We start from the raw sequence: 22,689 nt of genomic DNA on the forward strand, positions 1-22,689 counted from the left end.
ATCGGTATGAATCGAATTTTCCAATCACGGTTTACTTACATAAAAATTCACTTTTGGAAAGTCGCTAATGGGTCATTTTGACCCGGTCGGTAGTTTTAGTATTAAGGACTCGGTACAAAAGAAATGGGTAGAGTGTATCAGTTTGAAAATCTGCCGGAGATAGGACAGGAATTCGGTGGGAAAGTGGAAAACGCGCAGCTAGTTGTCAAAACGGCACCTGGGATAAGGATCTGTATGCATGGGAGTCAAGGGACAAACCCGGTCGGTAGTTTTAGTATTAAGGACTCGGTACAAAAGAAATGGGTACAGTGCATCAGTTTGAAAATCTGCCGGAGATAGGACAGGAATTCGGTGGGAAAGTGGAAAACGCGCAGCTAGTTGTCAAAACGGTACCTGGGATAAGGATCTGTATGCATGGGAGTCAAGGGACAAAGGGATGAGGATTCGACACTAATATTTGTTATATCTAACTGACTGATAAATCTAACACCAACATCCTCACGATGTTCAGAAGACACACGGAGGTAGAAACTTTAACGTTAAATATCTCAAACTATCGTGGGATTTGTTGATTACTTTTATCGAATAAAATAAAGTACCCCACGTGTCGCCGGTGCTGTTCACTATTATGGTTTTCATTGGTGACAAAAAGGAATGTAACTCGCTCTCTCGATGCTCACGGTTCGCTGGTCAAAAACTCAGTCTCCCATACTCTTCTTCTTTTTCCTCGTACACACTCAACCACCCACACTCTCGCTCCATTTCATTAGAAAAGGACGAGACGTCGCAATCGGCTTGGCAACCCAATTATCGTCTAAACATAAACAAACGCGCCACGCACGATCGTCTTTTATTCGTTCCTTCTTTCATCTCTGTTTACGGTCATTCTTTCGTACTAAACACCCCCACTATTAACCGGCCGCACCCAAAACCGGGTATCAGTGGCTTCAATTTTTCAAACTCCGTCATTGTGCCAAAGCTCGTTGAAACCTGAGAGCTACACCTTGGGACCGTCCCTTGTTGGAAGGCGATCACAGCCTCAAATATCTTGTCTGTCTCTAAAACTCTATCACTGTGCAAAAGCTCATGAAAAAGTCAGAATCTCTCCTCGTCACTAACGTCCGCTCAAATCCTTATCACCCTTCTTTCACGCGATCATCACGAGCATTCGATCCAGGTCCAGTCGCAAAGAAATCCTATCGCCCCCAAAATACTCATGCTAGCTCGTTTGCGTCAAACTCCAATTCCAAATGAACGAAAAACCATCCTTCACACCTGTGTCTCCATAAAAAAAAAACGAGCATTTTGCACATGAGACACGTGTTTATGCGTTCTTAAAGCAGTTTTTCCACGTTTTCCCACCGGTGACAGCGAGGTTTAATCCGACAGGCTCCTCCGCGAGGGTAGTTCTATTAAAATCGCTGGCAATAGAAGGATTTCGTGGGTAAATATACGTATATACTCGACGACAAAACGTTGCTTCACCAACAGCAACGGCGGCGGATACTTTGCCTTGGCGGTGACGAGAATCGATACATCGGGAGCAGATAGCGTAAATATTTGAAAACGCGGCGGCGTTACAACGTCTGCGGCTGCATTTATTATTTACCCACGACATTGCGTAATAATGGACGCCGCGGCTTACCTAACACCCTCTCTCTTCTTGCGAGATGGCTTTTAGGGGAAATTTCGACTGCCGTGGTTATGTGTGTACAGCTTCTTCTTAGGGTTGTTTCACGATTTTCCAGAGTGCTTTATTTTTACGAGAGAAATTAGGAAAATTGACGTTTTTGTCGAATTTTAAGTTTTTGTTAGTTACAAGGTTAATTTTGCGATTTTACCGTGCGACGGGCAGCGTTAAATTTTGAAAAAAGAATTTATAATTGAAAAATATCGTAGAATGTTTTAACGACTGTGGAAAGGAGACGGGGGGATAAAATTACAGAGCAGAACAGAGTAGATAGAGAGAGAATCCAGAGTACTTCACTTTTGCGAGAGAAATTAAGACAATCAACGTTGTTCTTACCTGAGAATCAGGTTTTTCAGGCGGAATTTCAAGTTTCCCTTATTTACCACGTTAATTTTCCAATTTCACCTTGTGTCAGGAGGAATTAAACTTTGAGAAAAGAATTTAGAATTGAGAAACATCGCAGAATTCTTTAACGACTGTAAAAAGGAGACGTCAGAATAAAATTACAGAGCAGAGTAGAGCAGAAAGAGAGAGAATCCAGAGTACTTTACTTTTGCGAGAGAAATTAAGACAATCAACGTTGTTTTTGTCTGAAAATCAGGTTTCTTCCCCCGTTAATTTTGCAATTTCACCAGCGACAGGGTGAATCGAACTTGGAAAAGAGAATGCAGAATTGGGAAATATCGCAGAATTGGGAAATATCGCAGAATTTAATGATTGCAGAAAGGGGAAGGAAGGATTGAATTACGAAAGCAGAGCAGAGCGAGGCAGGCGTTATTAACTGAAACTTGATGCACAGCGGCGTGTGGCATGCAGGTAGATTGTTCGATTTAATTACCTTGTAATTACCGAGGTTTTCAACGACGCAGGGTAAGCTGACGTCTCTCCCCAGTGGCACCGTGACGTTCGGTATTGGCTCGGCAAACATTGGTCGATCTGAGAGCGCTAAAACAGACAGAAACTTCTATTAGTCGCATAATTTTTCACATTAATTCCTCGTTCGATCGCTCTCTTCTTATTTCCCCTCTATCCACACGATTTTACACGTTAACGTTCGTATTCGAACAAAAGCGTACTGTACACCCTCAAATATTTTCATTCTTAGTCCTTAGTTTTATCTGTATTCGCAACAAACCACCCACTTTCACCATTACTCTTCACCTTCCAACTCTCCTGCATAGTCACAACCCAAAGCCCATCTTCCCAGAACCCTTAAACAGCCCTATTTTCTCCATTTCCGCGTTCATTCTCCATTCTACCACGCGCACGTCACGTATCGTGAAACATCTCTGTCAAATAGAGTTCTGTTTCACGCAACGACGGTCCCTAAGTGTTTTAACTCAGCGATACCCCAATATCTGCTCCTAGTTTCAAGGAATTGGAGCAAACCGGGCATCACAGTACGAAACAATCTTCGTATCCTATAAAATCGTATCAAAGAGCGTATCGTTATTACCATCGGTATGATAAATTATCTCCTTTCCCCATTGTATCAACATTTTAATGACCGATTGTTCGCAACCGCCAGCTATCGATATTCGATCGCCACTCGACGGAGTCAAAGGGTGTTTTCCGAGAACGTAACGCGGTGGTACAAGCTTGGAAAAGAAGAGGGTCACCGCGAATAGTCACACCAGTGGAGTGAAATCCTTTGGGAAAGTTTCAGAATCGGTCAAGGGTGAAGAGGCAAGAGGGCAGTTGGTTGATCGTTCGGTTGAAAGAGTGGAAAGCCGTCGATTCCGTGTCGAGGCTGCCATCCAACGGAAACGTACTCGAAAAAAACAAGAGGAAGGAGCCTAGTTGCGTCAACATTCTCGCGATAAATTCCTCCATCGAGAAATACCGAGTATCTAACGTTACGCATCTGACGTGATCGGTAGACAATGGTTCGTTTCTTATATACCAACGACTCAGACTCGTGTCATAGATTATTGAAAGTGGACGCCGATTATATTTTAGCAATAAGACGATACTTGTACCTGCGGATTCCGAATTTACAAGGCGCGAACTTCACGTAGAGAGGAGAACGTTGGGTTTCTGCTGCTGTGTACTGGACCGACCGCTCTCAACTACACTCGCTTGCTTTCTATAATGATGCTCTAAGGGATTTTTCGGGTATACTAGTAAGGAAGTGTAAGAGAAAATCCGCCAGGATAACGGTGGTGAGCGGTTGAATAAGATATAAACGTGGGCGGTTAAACAGAGTGAATGCTTGTATTTCGAACTATACTGTACGAGTGCTGATACAATTCTCTCTTTCCTGAAAAACCTAGTCAAGAGGACCCCCTTGACAATATGGCCTTTCTTAGCCTTGAGGCAGAACTATCCCTAGGGGGGGAAACGCAGCAGAAGACTGCACATGGCCCACTCAAGCCTTCGCTTTTTGGACTTTTCTAACAGAACATACACCGACCCAATATATGCCCACGCACCACCACAAAATAAAGAGTTCAAAAAAGACACTTCACGAGGACAAGTAAAACCAAAAGACGCATCTCAAGTATCATTCCTTACCTCCGGAAACGTTCGTAAGGAAAAAACACTGTACGATACGCGGTGTCGAAACATCGGAGTGAAGAGTTACGACCTTCGCCAACGCGCCGTCTTTAGTAAAATAGATCGCGTTGCATCGCGAACTCGTGCAAAAACAACCCCTATCCCCGCGATTTTTCAGTCGCCACCTAAACAAGCCACAGCTATTCACTCTCCAATACAGCGTTAAATAAAAAGAAGCGAAAATATTACAGAGAAATCGTGAGCCTCGTTAACATCCAAACTGCATTCTCGACGACAATCGTGACTCGTCGTTACAAGGCAAGGTGTTAATCAGGGGGAAAAGGTTGGAATATCTGCTCCTATCAGTTTCTGTTCTACACGGGGGCGGTGTACGCCCCTTCCGTCGATGAATCGGTGTATTACGCCCATGGAACGTCGTATCTCGTCCCGAAGCTAATTCCCAGCAGGCATTCGCGTTGCATCGATAAAACGTGTCTATATAACGCGGCGATAAATCCGCGCGGGGAAGCACCTACGTAGAGGAGGTCCATAAAGTCGCGCGATGTGCAGCCTCTCTTAAAACCCACCGATTATGATTGATCTCGCGGCGTTTTCGAGCCTCGAACGTCGAAGAAATAACGTCGCAGATACCGGCGATGATGGATCGAGCCGTGATTAACGGGAAGAATTAATCACTGCTCGACCGTCGCGAGGTTACCTATCTCTCTCACACTCTCTCCGTTTTCTCTATCCTTCTCTCCTCCCCGCTTTCTAAACGGATCGTTACAGTACGGACTCCGCTTCCGCTAGAGGAAATCCCTGGGAGAACTTCCGGATACTACGAGGGGCTTCTAGTTCGAATTATAATTCCGCGGTACGAAGACGAATTGCACAAGACTTTCGTTGGTCGAGTGTTTCGAACAATCGTAGAGAGGAGTTTCGAAACGAATTACGATATACCGCGTACAATCTGGATGCTGCTGCTGAATTAATCAGACTCTACTGCTATGGCTCTTTCTATTCGATAAAACGTGCGGTGAACTGGCGTGACTCGGATGATTATTTGGGCTATCTTGTTGCGACGCGATTCCTAATCGTTATTGGCAGTCAACGTATCGTGTCGCTCACACGCCAATTTAATTATGTGCGAGTACAATTATTTGTTAAATGTGAAATTTAAATTTAAACTACTTTGAATGGGAATTTGTAATACCGATCTTAGCGGACTTTTGTTGGACATTGAGGCGCGTTGGGCCTTTCTTGCAGTTTTATGTTAGAACTACGTCGAGGGGGTGGCCTATGAGGACGAATAGGAACCCTTCCTCGGTCGATGGGGCTGCGGCGTGAGGCCCAAACGGGACTGATCTACGTGTGTGTATGTGTAGTGGCTTTACGACACGTGAATTGCTACTGAAGGAAATGTACGGGCACCAGGAAAGCGTATGGCACGCAGAAGCGTCGAGTTTCTGCGTCCATAAAACACTTTCTGGTCCTCGACGTCGCTTCGAAAGGAAAAGTAAGACACGAAAGAGTTGGAATTAGAAGTGAAACTCTTGAACGGTTGCGTTTGCGACGCAACAGTGTTTCACGACTTCGAAAGGATTGCGATTTGTCGGAAGAATTGGAATATTCCAACTCGAGCCGACGGATTTCACGCAAGACTTTCGGCGGAGCTGTGGAGAGCACTGGACTCTCTGTTTCGGTGGCAAAAGGGATTTACGGATATTCGAATCTTGAGTAACTCTCGCTTTCGGCGACAAAACGAAATTTTGGGAATTAACTAGGGCTCTTGCTATTCAGTTTAGACCCGAGTATCCTGATTCTCGCGTGATTTCGATTCAGGTATCGCTCTCGCGACGAGTCGAGATTTACAAAAAAAAATACTCGGATTTCGAGCACTCTGGATAACGAAACTACGACGCAAACAAAAGAAAAGTCCAACGACGCCAGAGCTTCGACTTTCTACATTTGTCAACTTGCGAGATCCTTCTTCCTTAGACTCGCGTTCGTGTATCGACACACGTTAAATTGTAAAGAAATGGAAAAGAGATCTATTCGAAAGAAGCTCCCGATTCGAAGTTTGGAAATTCCTGCGGGTATTTGATGGACTGTGTAGGTTCGACGATCTCGGGCGGATGATCGTTAAAACGAGTCTCGAGTCACCGGCAGAAGTTCCTTTCGTAAATCACGACATCGGACGCACGTGATTCTCCGTCTCCGTTCATCCGACCCCCCGATGGAAGTTGCGGTGTCGTTCGAGCGCGATTGTAGGGAGCCAAGTTTTACGATTGAGTGATATAAGGAGCGAAGTTATACGCCGCTAAGTCGCTCCATTTCCTCGTGGAAAGCCTCTTAATCGAGCGCGTCTCGCGTCTCCGGGCGAGCAAGCCGCGCTATATAAGTTTCAATTTCGCCGGGCCGATCTGTCGATAAAATCTGTACCGACGGAATGGTAGAGCGACGATTTCGATCCTATCCTACCAATTCTTGCCTCCTATTTACCACGTTTCCGCGACGTTTAGAAGCTTCGCCGTCGAACCTTCCTTCCCGTTCGCCAATTTCCCTCGTTTCCTCTGTTAGATTCCGATGTTTAGTAATTGAAAGAAAAAATAACAATTATTTTACCAAATTTTCTACACGAAATCTTCCAAGTTCTAAAGCACTTAGTTTATAGATGCGTTCGGTCGTAGCGGGATCTTTAACTGCTTGCTTTTACTAAGGTTCGTAGGTCTTACTTTGGTGTAGCGGAAAGGTCCAACGGTTCTGGGACTTGATGAGTATGACCCGGGGTCGATGAATAACATTAAAGCGTACGAGTAATCGTGCAAAAAGAAAATTGTTAGGGGTTACTAGGCGGTGGATATGAAATGTGTCTATCTTATTTGTTAAGGTTAGAGCGGTATCTAACACCTCTAATAAACACTTCTCTGCTTTACCCTTAACAATACAATTTGTAATTGGGATTGTAGCGTGCGTGTGCCTGTCCGAGCTGCGAAACAGAAGAACAACGTCGTTTGCGGTTGCTAAGGACCAGTGATCCTAGAATCGTGGGCCGTGGGCCAAAGCAGTTACCCCCACTATGACGTCCTAGTGCTCTCACACAAATGTAACGGTAGCTTCGCCCGCGTGCGAAAGCCTGATGAGTGACGCTCGAGCAACCTGAGCGCATGAGTAAGAATCAGGAGATTCCCTTTGAATCTCGGTACAACGGTTACTTTTGGATTGTTTTGTAATTTCACTTGGTAACTTTCGAGTGAAATAAAACATTCGAGAAATATTGATGTGCAAAGCACTTAACAAGGAGACTATACTCTGTTCAACTTAAGAATAACCTCGCTCTCGGACCGATTTTCGTCCGTTCTGCGCATAGACAGAGAGCGTAGCAGGGGGTAGGACGGTTAAGTGGGGGTTTGGACGTTGGTAGTGGTTCTAGCCCTGCCTTGGGCACGCCCCATGCGCGAAGCGAGGTTATTCTTAAATTGAACAGAGTATGCATACCTGACCTCCGAGGACTTCAACGAAATTTGAAGGGATGAATCTAGAAGTCGAAAAATGACATTTTGTGAAATATTTCATTTCATTGCACATTTTTTATAAACAATTGAAATTACTCCTATGAAACTTTGGAGGCTTAAGGGGTGTTCAACAATCGACAGTAGGTATGCGCCTAAGACGTTTGCTTCGTAAGGTAGAAGAATACTTTTCACTTTTATTTTAACTGATAAAATCTGATATTATTTGATTTTATGACATCTGCAATTTATTCATATAAACTATTAATTTTAAAACTTCAAATAAAATATATTTTTACAAACTTGATACATCATTTTTGCCTACGTATAAACAATACACAGTATACACAGGCTTCGAACAGGCTTCGCACACGGACAGAGCTGCCGCTACACCTGTGTGAGAGCACGAGGACGGTACAGTGGGAGACGGCGGTAGGTCATAGTGGGGGTAGCTGCTTTCGCCCACGATTCTAGGATCACTGCTTAGAACTGCTAACGCAGGCGGTAGACGCGCGACTCACTGTACTATACGTCTCTTGGAACGAGCAGCCATCTCTATCGTTTATCCTTCGCGACAATAAAAAAAAAAAAAACAACATTTTCGTTTAATTCTCGTACAGTCTTCTCGGTGTGACTCGTGTCAAGTTGGAAATATCGGTTTTCGGTGAGTCGCGATTGAAACTGTAACGGGTGGAGAACAGGTGCTCGAGAGAGAGAGAGAGGTGACAACGTGGGACATATACACAAAAGGAACTGGAGTGCAACCAGGATGGATACCTGAAAATTTATGAGACTTTCAGAGAGTAAACTGCGAGCGGCGATGATTCCCGGACAAATTCCTTCATCGAACACCTGTGTCCCACATTCGGATTCCACGTTCGACGCGCCACGGCGAAGGTGAACCATCAATCACCGGCTTTATCGCCCTTTCTATCGTCGATCCTCCGCCGGAAACGGAGTCCCGTTTTTTTTTCTCTTTTCCTCCTTTCTTTTTGCACATCAACGGTACCGACCGTGTGTCTCTTTCCTTTTCCTTCGATTTTTTCACGAACTTTGCACCGGTAACTACCCCGAGATCTGCATAATCGAATATGTCGGGTCGATTCGGAAAGTTCCCGCGCGTTTTGTTGCGCGATTTCATCTCGACGCGGTGTCGCGAAATTTCACGTTGTAGAAGGATAAACGGGGAAGGTTCGATAATCACGATTAAAGGGAGAACGCACTCTTGCGTTCGCTAATTAACGAACAAATTTTCGACAGACGCCGAGCACACGCGGAGAGGATTAAAGAGGATAAGAAGGAAGAGAACGATTTCATTTTCTTCCACGCTCTCTCGTCCAGGGGGAGAGTATAACTTTTAATCAAACGAAACCTTGTAACCTCGTTTCTTTCTCCCTTTGTGCTACTTTGTTTTGCGCCCTTCCGCGTTACTTCCTATCGCGAAATATTCCGCCGAGTTACGCAACTTTGCCGCGCAACTGATAATTTTGTTACGTCCAGCCCCGCGAGTATTGTTACGAATGCAATTATATTCCAGATTGAATTAACGTAACCTGGACGTGACTCACCTGATAGTTCAGCCAGACTCGTGTCTGCTCTGTTGTCCCCTCTGTTGATTCAACCAAGCTCGGTATCTCCGAAATTAGTAAAATGTTTAAAAAAAGGTCCGAGTAATTGTTCATTTTGGTAACGTAGAAAGAGGGAGAAGAAAGACGAATATCGTTCAGAGGAGAAATATCCTTGTTTCAGTTAGAAATCCGAGGGAAATCAACGTTGGACGAGGAGGAAAAGGGGATCGATAATGAAATTATGGATTTCCGTCAAGATCTGCCTGTTCATTCTCTTCACATTCACCTTCACCCTCTACATCCTGTCCTTCTACTTCAACTACAGGATCTACGATATCCTGCAGTTCAGACGGATCATCGCGGGCGATCTACGTGTTACCAATTTCACGAAGAAGATTCTCTTTTGGAACACGATGTTCGGCGACGAGACGTTCTACATGGGCACAGGCGATATTTTCCAGCATTGTCCGGTGAACGATTGTTACGCGACACACGACAGATATTACACGGATATGGAGGATTTCGACGCTGTGCTGTTCCACGGGAACGAGCTCGAGGCGTCCGATCTGCCGAGCATCAGGAGTCCTCGGCAGTGGTACGTTTTCGTGAACCTGGAAAGTCCGGCCAACAGGCCACTGACCAGCCACATTTACGAGGATTTCTTTAATCTCACGATGACGTACAGATTGGACAGCGACGTCGTCTGGACCTATGGCGTAGTCAAGGACGCGCACACTGGAGAGGTCGTGGCGCCCAGCAAGAATGTCGATTGGAGCGCGTACAATCGGTCAGGTAATATGCAAATTACGCGACATTCCGTGCGGAGCAACTATCACTGGCGTATGAAAGAGGTTAATCGAAACTGTAAAACTTGCATTTCTGTTTCGCATTCGAATTCGACCGGTTTTAAATTCGATCATCTGCGTTGTTTCCTGTATCAACCCTTTGCAATCGAGTGGAGACTGAGAAACGAGGTTAATTAATTAATCAAGTCAGAGAGTATTGGATTATGGGAGTTACTGGTTGTTAAATAATTAATAATCCTTATTTTAAACTTTTCTACTTGATGGTAAGAGCACTGTATGAATGCTCCTACGCAACGCCCTAATACAGTGAATTCTCTACAAGTGTCAGTCAGTTTGGATTCTACAAGTGTCAGTATAGATGGTCCTACGCCCAGGCTGCGTCATTGCTACGCCTATGTTATCTCGCTCGCTGTCTGTCACCACTCGGTTTCTTTTACGAGATTTCACGGCTCGACAATTCGTAATAGAAAAATATCATTTCTTTAATTTTCCTTTTTTTCATCTGAAATTTGTTTTAACATGTTGGTGAGATTTTTCTGATGAAAGTGAGATCAAACACGATATAATTTGAACAACATTTACTTATTAATACTTATTGAGTAATGCCAGATTTACAGGATGTTGTCAGGCGGTCACAAGAAAATAAATTTTAAGCATAGGATTATAGTATTATGCTTTATAATTATTTTTTTTCAATTGAAAATAATGTCTAGCTAGCTATGACGTTCAAAATTTTTAGTTGACAACATTTATTTTATTTTAATTATTCTAAACATTTGAGGCACTACAGTCACTGATAACCACCATGGCCATATCGAGGAAACAATCTAACGTTAAAACTTATTGAGTGATTAATTTAATTTCATAATATATCACTTTAGCGAGCCACCGTTTGGTTGCCAATTGTTTATCACATAGTCGGCCTACCTCCACGTAAAAAAAAAAAAAGGTAGGGTCGATTCCGACCCCGCTTGGAACCGAAGGGCCTTTTGTCACGTATCATAAACATTTAGTTCTTTACTAAACAGAGGTGGTAAAGCTAAACGGATTTCTCCAAACGTATACAAAAGAAATATATACTTCCTAGTAAGGCCTTAGATTAATTTTTGTTATATCTAACTGACTGATAAATCTAACAGAGAGCAGATCTATGGGACCTCCATAAATTTCTTCACCATAGTGGAATAGAGAATACGTTGAATGGTTCATTTCTGTGTTAATTTTAGAAAATTTCAAACATCCGATCTGCAAACTTTAGCAAAACGAGCTCCGAGTGCAAAGGGTTAAATTGACAATCACCTGTATTCCTTTCGAAAAAATATCATCATTTCATAACCGGTTACGGTGAAAATAGGTATACTCAAAGTACCGGCACGGTTAGTGTCAAAATTTCGAATCAGAATTTTCAAATTTACTTCAAATTACTTAGATAGGAATTCTCAAGGTGGAAATTGCATTTGAACTCGAACCGTCGAGACGTGAAATTTGAAATTTGAATTGGAAGTTGTCGCGTTTCGACCTAATTCGTAGGCGCCAGCCACCTGTAGATTAAAACGGGACGCTGAATAAAGACGCGGGTCGGGCGACAACGAAGCGCGCAACAAACGCCGAAGCATGCGGCAAAAAGAGGCTTCTTCAGGCGGCTCTTTGCGCATTGATTATTCAAGAAGTTTGCTTTCGCCCGTTCGTTCGTTCGGCTTTCACTGTTTCGCGCCGCGAAAACATCACCCCTTCCTTCCGGCCACGAGGGCGCATCATCTCGTTCCCGCGCGCTTCCTAATCGTCGCGCGGTGCGTAATTTATCCCGGTCCCCTGCGTCCCTTCTCCCTCGAGCGTTTCCACAAAGAAAACACGGCCATTCGCCGGTGGAACCGGAGAGACGCGGCTAACTGTTATCTGGATCGTCGTATACCACTCGCTCGACGACCAGAGCGGAAAAAGCTGGCCGGCGCGAGTTTCTTCGAACGCAACACGCCGAGTCAACCCATGGGAACTAACGTTTCTCCTGCTCTATCAAGGAAAGCCCCGATAGAACGGTTGGAAAACTGTAACGAGATCGCCCGGTATCGAACCGGAGGAACGCTTCGATGCGTGTAATTAGCAGAAATGAAATTGCCGCTGTTAATTTATCGACGTTCACAGGGGGGATCGACGCGCGTGCGAAATCGCGGAGAAATGAGAAGTTTCCAAAGTCGACGCGTGGGTTGTGCAATCGCGTTGCGCAACGAGCTAGCCTTCTGCAGAGGCTAGTGTACTAATTAAGATACCGCTCGTCACATTATCGGCTGTTACAAATTAGTCACCTTGCACGTTTATCGTTTTCTGCGAAACATCGTGGACACGGTTTTGCGGCCGGACCAAGGAAATTCGTACGATACTTCTTCCATATTTCTACGTAGGCAAAAACGAAAGCACAAATACGAGAAAACGTTAGTTCAGAAGATCAGCAATTCTCACGTTTCCCCGAGAAAGTACTGTTGGATTATTTCTAAGATCACCCTGTGGAAATAATCGAGCGAGGACAACAATGTCCCGGCGTTCTTTTAGACAAAGACACTGGGACTTCCACCAGATGTGTCTGGTGTTGAGTCAAGCACTGCACACTGCGATACAATAGGAGATTGTTTAAAGTGCTTTATTTATAACAACGTTGGTACAGAGTGACGTTGTGGTTCCTTAGATTTTAAACGTAAGACTAAACTTCCCTTGTTTGGGCCCAGTATTTATACGGGGCCCTACTGGCGGGGATGGACGCTGTGGAATGCGCGTGGGGTAGGGAAATTTCGGAAGAGGACCCGCGGTATCGGGAATGCAGGGAAGGTGCGAATTTTTAGGACAAGGGAAACCCATTCGCGTACCACAGGTCGGGTGGCGCCTACCGCGACAGACTTAAAATCAAAACACTCTACACTGCAACACAACAGCAGCTTCCTCTTTTTACCTGTCCAGAGACAGTTCCATTTGAAACAGTAAAGACGTTTCTTCAGAGTCGTCGAATAAATAGAATATTAGCAGTTACAAAGACAATTTAAGTACCAAGCGTAGCCCTGGAAAGAACGGAAAAAGACGAGGTTTCGGCGCGAACGCAACACCGCGAGCAATCTGCCGGAAACAATCGACGAAAACGGGGACATTTCATATGCATTAACCTATTAGAAATCCATTTCCCCTTCGTATTCAAAACGTCGCCTATCGATTACCCTCTAAAGAGCATTCACCTCCGCCGAAACGTCCGTTCGAGTCATCGATCACTTCACCGGAGCAACGATTCGTCTGCACAGGTGAACGCAGCGGTATTCTAGAGAAGGACGCTGCGTTGTCGAAGACGATTCGAGGGAAGACGAAGCCGATAGTTTGGTTCGTGAGCAATTGCGTGGCGAAAAGTGGCCGCGAGAGTTACGTGAACAGGCTGTCCAGGTACATACCGGTGGACATTTACGGGAAATGCGGTAACATGAGCTGCCCCCAGACCAAAGACTGCTTCCGCGAGGTCGTCGAGCCTCGCTATTTTTTCTACCTGTCGTTCGAGAACTCGTTGTGCGTCGATTACGCAACGGAGAAGCTGTACAATGCGCTCAGGTAAAACAATGGACGATTTCAACGATAAAATTGTCAGTTCCAGGCAGGGTTTTAAATCGCGTGACGGGCTCGTTTCGTGGCTCCTCCCCGGTACATGAAATTGTTTCGACAGGTAGCCACGTTGCGAGTGATCCCCCCTGACGTGTGTTCGTCCCTCCTTCCGTCCTCTCGTCCTCTCCCCCTTCTTTGCTTCGCTCTGTGCGCGCGGTTATTTCCTTTTTTTTTTATTCCTCCTTTTATTTTCATTTTTTTTTTCTTTTTGTTCGCTTTCTTTTCGTTCGTTTGCTTGTTTACCGTGACACGAATAAATTGATGGAGGAAAAGAATCGTGTTAGTGGTGGAATACTAATTCCGCAATGTATACTCCGTGTAGAAAACTTTGGACAGTTTGCAACGTCTGAAATTCTTTACTGCAATATTTCTCTAATTTTACACTGTATCTTACTCGGTTACTTAATTCTTTACTCAATTTAGTCGTTATTTGGAAGCACAGAATACTCCAAGATTCTTAACCCTTGGGTCAATAACCGGATACCCTTTCGCGTAATTCTCACTTAAAATATTTGATCGAAATACCCGGCCAGATCGTTGTTATCGCGCACATTGCCTCAAGGTTACAATTTTCTTATCAGAAAGCTACTAAAATTGGACGATAAAGCAGACGGCAATTCTGGTTATCGACATAAGGGTTAATCGTGTTTTGCCGATATTATATTTTATAAAGAACCAACGGAGAATGTGCCTGCAGGTACAACGTGGTACCGATCGTCTTCGGTGGAGCCAATTACAACCGTTTCGCGCCACCGGGATCCTACATCCACGTGTTAGACTACGAAACGCCCAAACACCTGGCCGAGTATTTGAAGAGGCTGATGAAGAATCCGGGCGCGTACAGTGAGTACTTCACCTGGAAGAAGCGGTACAAGATCGAGAACGCGACGCGATACGCGGCTTGCAATCTCTGCGAGTTCCTTCACAAAAGGAAACAACAACGAACGTACAATTCCCTGTCCGATTGGTACTCCGCGAACGTCCACTGCACGATTTTCTAACGTCGCTAGAATACACGCGAACAACAGGGACCGATAATTAAGCCTCACGAAGACTGACACGATCTATATACGTACACTTTTGTGAAGTATCGCGGATGTTCTATTTTCGAGAAACGCTCGAATCGAGACGCTTTACTCCGTCAACGGAGCAGGTAAATTCGGTTGCAGTTGCAATTGTCGCGTGGCCAGGTAGCCTTGGAAAGTGTGAAAATCGATGAACAGTTTTCATCGTGGAAAGTCCGCGACCCGCAAGAGTGGAACTTTCGTCTCGAGTTCGAATGGAAGAACGTCGAATCTCGTGCACTTTCGCGAATGCAGAAGAACTTTAAGCGCCGGACCCGTTTTGAGGCGTAATGTGTGGACTGGCGATTAAGTTTTACATGTTTGTGCTGGGAAAAAATATTGTGTCTGTTGAACAGCAAGTGGCTCGGTATTTATATCGTTAAAAATGGTCACTGTGCCTGTAGTAGGCACTATGTAAAATTGTTCAACAGAAATTTTCTGGTTTATTTTGTTAAAGTGCGTGTTTCTACGAAACTCGTAAATATTGCGGCGCTTTAACACTAAGTTTACGGGCATTTCTTACCGTACCTATTTCTACGGACAGGCGTGAAATTGACGCGTGAACAAAACCGCAGACTTTCTTTAAAAACCAACATATTGCACACTATTTACTTACAAATGAAGCTATGTGATACTGTGTATTTATATGAAATTTATAATAAGCATAAATGGTAGGAGAGAGATGTAAACGGTTTCCGTAGTTGCCTTGTGAAATTCGAAATGCGTCAAAATGGCGCGTCCCGTAAACCTGGTGTTAAGTCAAGTTTCCAACAAAATAGCCGGCGCTTTAAGTGCCAAGGTAATCGGCAGACGCGACAGGCATTCGAACGTGCAACCGATGTATCATTGTTTCAACCAAATCTGTATAATTTTTGAAATAAAGTTATTTATTCTGTAGTCTACCGTTGGAGAGAGAACACCTGAGAAAGGAGATCCTGAAACGTCGCGTGTGCATCATCGGTTGAATTAAACGAGGGAAGAAAAAAAGAAACGCTTGTTAGAGAAGGCAATTAGAGTGTCTCTACCGATGATTCAAAGAATCCATACTTTTCATGAAATATTCACCGACCGGATCGTTCCGAGCCGCGCGCGGACGACGGTTTTCATAATTTATTCCGTCAGGCCGGTTTGCCTTCGTTTCCAACTGCGTTGAAATGTCAATTAGAACGATCGTTCGACTCTTCTCGAGAGTAAAACCATCGAAAATTTTCGATCGTTAACATAGGCGACTGTTTAAAAGGAATCGGCTATATTGGTGAACCGATATATCCGAAGAAACCGATCCCGTTTTCGAAGTGGCATGGAAATATTCATAGAGAACGAGTTCCGAATCACTTATCGCGGCGTATATTTAACCACGTTATTGTCAAATCGTTCACCGGGCTAAGATAGTGCCAAGGTTTCACGTTTCTAGAAAAGCCGCGCAAGAACGTCGATTCTCTATTTTAAGGCGAAATAAGTCTGTTTAGAGTAATTATGTATGAACGCTAATTTTAGTCACGCCAGAAAGTGAAGAATGCGAAAATTTGGCGCGAGGATGAGTAATTTATTTATTTACACATTTACATATCAAATCAAGTGCAGAAAAAATTAGATAAGTTGCAAAAATCCTTGGATAACGAAACACTAATAATTCCACAACTCATTTACTTTGGTGAGATAGCGTAACGCATTCTTCAAGGCGAAAACGTTCGCCATTTCCAGGTCACAACGATTAGAACCAACTCACTGTGTATTGTGAGAACTGAATAGAAGTTAGACGAATGGAAAAAGGTTCTGTTAGCAGAAAAAGGACTGAATTATACTTTGTCGGTTTCTTGACTCGCGTCGAAAATCTGTCGAGGTGTTAGTCTGCTTTTTAGCGACTGGTAAGCAGTCGTCTTGGAACCCAAAATACACATTTCTAGTTAATAACGTCTCGCGTTATTTTTGCCTACACTATATTTCAGAACTTTGGAAATTTGTCTCCCTTAGACTTGCATAGATCCTTCCAGATCCTCGATCGTCAAATTGCAATCACGTTATAAGAATATTCTCTAAAATCTGGGCTCTAGACAACACAGCACACGAAACACACATTTTCGCAATATAATTTATTTTATTCTCTGCTACACTATACTTCAGAACCTTAGAAACCCTTCTTCCTTAGATTTCCAAAGCCTCGATTCTCAAATTGCAATCAAGTTATACGAATATTCTCTAAAATCTGGGCTCTAGACAACACAGCACACGAAACACACATTTTCGCAATATAATTTATTTTATTCTCTGCTATACTATACTTTAGAACCTTAGAAACCCTTCTTCCTTAGATTTCCAAAGCCTCGATTCTCAAATTGCACTCACGCCACAGGAATGTTCCCCAGAATCTAGGCTTTAGACTCAAAATATAATTTACGTTATTTTCTCCTGCACTATATTTCAGAACCTTAGAAACTCTTCTTCCTTAGACTTACACAGAGCCTTTCAAAGCCCCGATCGTCAAATTGCAATCACGCCACAAGAATATTCTACAGAATCTAGGCCCTAGACTTTACACTCGAAACACACACTCCCACAATATAATTTACGCTATTTTCTCCTACACTATACTTCAGAACCTTAGAATATCTCCTAACCCTTCTCCCTTAGACTTCCACAGATCCTCGATCGTCAACTTGCAATCACGCCGCAGGAATACTCCCTAGAACCTCGAAACACACATTCCCGCAATATAACTCGACGTTCGAAGAGACAAGAGCCGTTTTGCTCGAAGGACGAACAGTATCCGAACGTTTGTTCCTATAATTCGCAACGACCAATGGAGCCTCGCGAAAGCTTTCTCGCCTGCGAGTATCAGAAAAACGAGACAATAGTTCCACGGAAGCGCAAAGAAACGCGATCTAGGCGCCTTGGCAATCCTGCTCGTTTTAATTGAAGCTGCTGCAATCTTCTCGGAAGTCCGAGGCGCCGTTGGTGTCGCATGCCATCTCGTAAACAACGTAATCCGCGTGGAAAGAGAATCGTCGAGCGATCGTCGTTCCGTCGTTTCTTCCAACTTTTCCTCGCCGGATGGTTCCTATGAAAAGACTAGCGATTTCGACGAAGCCGTTGCCCGAACACGTCTGCGAGGAAGGTGTAACGCTTCGGCAGACCTGTTTAAACGGCGTAGAAATTGTTCGAATGTCTCGGAGCTGCCCGAGACTTTCGTATAATTGGCCTGATTCACGGTTCTTCGTAAACAAGCATGCTCCGTTGGTTAATTAGAAGATCGTGCCAGAACCGTGACGTCGGTACTTTTCACCAATTTTCAAGTGCAAAGCGTTGTAAAACTCTCAACTGTCCTTTTTCTATTTTTATCGCGCTACTTTCTATCGCTACCAATTACAGCATTTAGTCACCGAGTAATCGTCGAATAACACGCCTGTGCAAAAGGTGTCGATCAGTCGAATACTTAAAAGTTCGTCGAGCAACGACGTAGTTCGCACTGCTCCATCCACTTGTGGCTAACTAAAATTCGGAAGAAACGTCGTAAGATGAGAGCAACGTTCGTCGTCAAGACAATCCTGATCGTTCTTTCGATCGCATTCGTGACCTATTCATTCGTGTGCTTCTCCATCGGCGAGAATTCCACGTTCACCGAGGAAAACGACCAAGCGAAGAAGATACTTTACTGGAACAGAATGTACGACGACGAGACGTTCCGCATGGGTAAAGGTGAAATTTTCCACGACTGTCCCGTGAGCAATTGTTACGCGACCGATGACAGAAATTACGCGAACCTGACGGACTTTGACGCGATTCTATTTCACGAAGTGAATCTGGACGTTTGGGACCAGCCGAGGGCAAGGAGCCCGAAACAGTGGTACGTGTTCGTGAAAATGGCGAGTCCGTACAATGTGCAACCGGTTAATTACCTTTTCGAAGGTAACTTCAACGCCACGATGACGTACTACCTCGACAGCGATATCCCGTGGACGTACGGGATCGTGAGGGACAAACTGAGCAACGAGACAGTCGCTCCTTTGCAGAACGCCAAATGGAGCTCCTTTCACGATCGCCCCGGTAACATTTAAATACTTCTCTCTCTTTGTTGCCACCACTTTGCATAATTCGAATACACAGAGGCGGCGAGGCTATCGCGACGTTCAAATGGCTCTCCAAGTTCAGGATTAAACGAACGTTCATCCCTGGCATCGGTATCCTCATCGATTATTCAACAAGTTTCCATTTGTTCGAGCTGCTTGCGAAAACCCTTTCCGCGTCCTACGCTTCGCCTATTAATACGCCGCTTGTCCTTTCCGCTCGAAACTTCGTGCATTTCGCGAATTTCTCGCCTTTTCGTTATCTCGTATCTTTGTTTTTTGATCATTTCTGAACACCCTTCGTCTTTGATATTCGCTCTTACGATCCCTCTTTTTTTATTTATTTTTGCCTTGAGTTGTGCCTATTGGCACAGGGCCAATTTACCAACTTGTACGTCTGTGTTACTATCTGCTATAATGTTTTGAATTAATATGAATTAATTTCACGAGTAAATATAGAGAAAAATTCTCAAAAAATCTCTAATATCTACAATCCCTTTTTCTCTCCTCAATCTTGTCTTTCATACACAGATTCGTACACGCATTCGCACACTCTTGCCACGCGCCGATTTTCGGTCGAGACGTCGCTCTTGTACGAAACGGAATGCAAACGTGATTTGGCACTCTCTTCGCAACTCGCATTCGCTCTTGTTTATTAGCAACGAATATCGGAAGGCCACGGCCTGTCACTCGGTCCAAACACTCTTCGTTCACACCTCATTTGATCTGTGGCGGCCCTTGCAGCGCGCACGGCGCAACATTGTACATACAATGTAAACGAAAAAACACGCAACGGACGTGTCACTCGTCGGCGTCGATGCCGCGGCGGGCCGATACCGATGGCTTTTCTCGAAAAGCGGTGAGGCAGTTGAGATCCGTTCCGAGGACAGCCAAAAATCCCGACCGACGACGCGAAGGGCAGTCAACCGCCGAAAGTCGCACGAGCGACACGGGACATTTCGTCTCGCTTTCTCAATAAAAGATTTCAAGCGCGAGCACGCGTACGTTTATTCCCCCGTCGCTGTCATGCGGCCCAAATACTCTTTACGCACACCTCATTTGATCCGACTTTCACACGGCCCAAACATTCTTCCCTCACATCCTGCAATATTTCGAAAATTTGATAATCTGAAACCGCGTGGAAGTTGAATATATGTATTTGCACAGATAATGGAAAGGTCGGCGTGCCGCCGATTGAGATCGCGAGCAAGAAGAAAGCGATAGTTTCGTATCCGCAGGACTGCGAAGCGAAGAACGGTCGGGCAGAATACGCGGCTGAGCTGTCCAAGCACATAGACGTGGACGTTTACGGTGAATGCGGCAATTATAACTGTTCCTACGGCGGCGACTGCTTTTCTAAGGTCTTCGAGCGTGACTACTACTTCTACTTGTCGTTCGAGAGCGCTCTCTGCGAGGATTTCGTCACCGAACACCTGTACAATCCACTCAGGTTGCTCGAAATATTCTATTCTTGTGCAAAATCGACCTCGTCGGAGATAATTCGGCGTATTTTTTCCTCAGATACGACATCGTGCCGATTGTCTACGGCGCCGCTAATTACAGCCTCTTCGCTCCTCCGCAATCCTACGTAAACGCCTTCGACTTCGACACGCCGGAGGATTTAGCGAAATATTTACAATGGCTCATCGATCATCCCGATATATACAAAAAGTACTTCGCCTGGAAACAGTATTACGAGATTGAAGATGGCACGCCTCGCGCTATTTGCAGTCTGTGCAAATTTCTTCACGAACAGCGTGAACCGAAAGTGTATCCTATCTTATCGAGATGGTCCAGCGTGGGTAAATGTCCTTTGCAGAGGCTTTTGTATACTCATCGATACCTCACTAGACATGTTTTGAATAAAACTTAGTCGATAACTGCTAATTGTTACGTTGCACATTTCGTTCTGCGATGCCCGGTTTGCCCCAATTCCTCGAAACTAGGAGCAGATATTGGGGTATCGCTCAAGTAAAACACTTAGGGATCGTCGTTGCGTGAAACAAAACTTTATTTGTTCGATTGTCCTTGTCCGGTCGCGCAGCCCACCGGCCAGTAACACATCATAAACTAATAAACAGTCCTTTCCAGCCGTCTTCCTAGCCCCTAACAAATTCCTTCCCTACCACAAAGCAGTTCAAGTCGCATCCTGGTCATGTTCCCTTTTCCGGGTTTTCCCCAAATTATTTCAACTTTTGCCCACCACCTTCACCCTCGCGTTCTCCTTCCACTAGTTTCCTAATATCCAATCACACCTCCGCATTTTTCGAGACCTTCTTCTCCACCATCTTCAACGTCCAACCAATCAGAACATACACCGACCCAATATACAGGGTGTCCCGTAACTCCTCGAACACCCGGAAATGGGGGGTTGCTAGGGGTGACTCTGAACAACTTTTTCCTTTTCCAAAATACAGTTTGAAGCTTCGTTTTTGAATTATTAACGAAAAACACTGGCCAATTACAGCGCGCGTAGAGCCCGCGCTCAGGGGCGGAGAACAGAGGCTATTTTCAGGCCTTCGCTATTTTCTTCACGATTTCAACTAATTGGAGTTTTTTCAAAAATTTATACAAATGTCGGAATGACACGCAAAAACCCATTTCTCTAAGCCTTATAAAAATAGCGGTGCAAAGTCAAATTTTTTTGACAGCGATCGATAATCGAGAAGTGACGCGTACGCATTTGTTCACGATTGCGCGCGGTTGAGAGTCAGCCAGTGGCCTTAAGTCAGCCTGATTGGCCAGTGATTTTCGTTAATAATTCAAAAACGAAACTTCAAACAACATTTTGGTAAAGGAAAAAGTTGTTCAGAGTCAGCCCAGCAACCCCCCATTTCCGGGTGTTCGAGGAGTTACGGGACACCCTGTATACCCACGCACCACCACAAACGCACCAGCACAAAATAAAGAGTTCAAAAAAGACACTTCACGAGGACAAGTAAAACCAAAAGACATATCTCAAGTATCATTCCTTACCTCCGGAAACGTTCGTAAGGAAAAAACACTGTACGATACGCGGTGTCGAAACATCGGAATGAAGAGTTACGACCTTCGCCAACGCGCCGTCTTTAGTAAAATAGATCGCGAACTCGTGCAGAAACATTATTTAACAGAGATTTTTGATGATACTGGGAAGATGGACTTTGGGTTGCGACTATGCAGGAGAGTTGGAAGGTGAAGAGTCCAGTATGAGTAACGGTGAGAATGGATGACTAGCTGTGAATACAGATAAAACTAAGGGCTAAGAATGAAAATATTTGAGGGTGTAACAGTTCGAAAGCAGAGAAATCGACGTTGACACGCAGTACCTGAAATCACTCGTTTTGATATCTATAAAAATTGCTTTGTTTCGAGAAAGTATCACGAGGTAAAAGATGGTACTCTGTGCAACTAAAAGTGTATCCTATCTAAATGAAATGCTCCTGTATGGGTAAATTTCTCTCGCAGAAGCTTCTGCATACGAATAAACACCTCGTTAAACCGATTCCACATAATCGAACAACCGCTGACTGTCACGAACTAGCTCATCGCTGTTTTACATTTCGTTCGAAAGCAAAGAAATCAACGTTGACACGCAGGAGTATTTATCAAAGCACCTAAAATGACTCGTTCTGGCATCGATAAAAATTGCTTTTCTCGGAAAGAGGTGCAACAAAAAGTGTATCCTATCTAAATGAAATGCTCCTGTATGGGTAAATTTCTCTCGCAGAAGCTTCTGCATACGAATAAACACCTCGTTAAACCGATTCCAGGTAATCGAACAACCGCCGACTGCCGCGAAATAGCTCGTTCTACATTGTACATCTCGTTCTGAACGAAAGAAATCCTCAATTTCGACGCCACTCTGTCGACATTGTTC

The 22,689-nt window shown here is 44.4% G+C and overlaps 3 protein-coding genes across 3 annotated transcripts in view; 2 read left to right on the top strand and 1 right to left on the bottom strand.

Annotated features, from left to right (window-relative positions):
* Positions 1-2,841, bottom strand: part of LOC108579872 (lachesin) — a 99,642-nt gene extending 96,801 nt beyond the window's left edge. The window contains exons 1-2 of the mRNA XM_017943493.1: positions 2,833-2,841; positions 2,529-2,654 (exon numbers count right to left, since the gene is read on the bottom strand). Of these exons, the coding sequence (XP_017798982.1) occupies positions 2,529-2,654; positions 2,833-2,841 (135 nt within the window). The remainder of the gene's footprint in view (positions 1-2,528; positions 2,655-2,832) is intronic.
* A 5,430-nt stretch (positions 2,842-8,271) lies between these two features.
* On the top strand, positions 8,272-14,726 carry LOC108580081 (alpha-(1,3)-fucosyltransferase C-like). Its single transcript, XM_017943740.1, has 4 exons — positions 8,272-8,595; positions 9,448-10,058; positions 13,354-13,651; positions 14,400-14,726. Exons 2-4 carry the CDS (start codon positions 9,500-9,502, stop codon positions 14,701-14,703), a joined length of 1,161 nt encoding a protein of 386 aa, XP_017799229.1. The 5' UTR covers positions 8,272-8,595; positions 9,448-9,499; the 3' UTR covers positions 14,704-14,726.
* A 3,555-nt stretch (positions 14,727-18,281) lies between these two features.
* On the top strand, positions 18,282-20,703 carry LOC108579873 (alpha-(1,3)-fucosyltransferase C-like). The gene is made up of 3 exons (XM_017943494.1): positions 18,282-18,810; positions 19,998-20,280; positions 20,352-20,703. The coding sequence occupies exons 1-3, from the start codon at positions 18,282-18,284 to the stop codon at positions 20,701-20,703; spliced, it is 1,164 nt and encodes a 387-aa protein (XP_017798983.1).
* The last annotated feature ends 1,986 nt before the right edge of the window (positions 20,704-22,689 follow it).

The sequence above is a fragment of the Habropoda laboriosa genome, unplaced genomic scaffold (assembly GCF_001263275.1).
Source record: "Habropoda laboriosa isolate 0110345459 unplaced genomic scaffold, ASM126327v1 scaffold2, whole genome shotgun sequence".
In the NCBI taxonomy this organism is placed as follows: domain Eukaryota; kingdom Metazoa; phylum Arthropoda; class Insecta; order Hymenoptera; family Apidae; genus Habropoda; species Habropoda laboriosa.

Excerpts from the sequence above, each read along its gene's own strand:
- LOC108579873 (XM_017943494.1), top strand. The coding sequence starts at position 18,282 with ATGAGAGCAACGTTCGTCGTCAAGACAATCCTGATCGTTCTTTCGATC. Across the intron at positions 18,811-19,997 it reads CTCCTTTCACGATCGCCCCG|ATAATGGAAAGGTCGGCGTG; the intron begins GTAACATTTAAA and ends GTATTTGCACAG. Across the intron at positions 20,281-20,351 it reads CACCTGTACAATCCACTCAG|ATACGACATCGTGCCGATTG; the intron begins GTTGCTCGAAAT and ends TTTTTTCCTCAG.
- LOC108580081 (XM_017943740.1), top strand. The coding sequence starts at position 9,500 with ATGAAATTATGGATTTCCGTCAAGATCTGCCTGTTCATTCTCTTCACA. Across the intron at positions 10,059-13,353 it reads GAGCGCGTACAATCGGTCAG|GTGAACGCAGCGGTATTCTA; the intron begins GTAATATGCAAA and ends TCGTCTGCACAG. Across the intron at positions 13,652-14,399 it reads AAGCTGTACAATGCGCTCAG|GTACAACGTGGTACCGATCG; the intron begins GTAAAACAATGG and ends ATGTGCCTGCAG.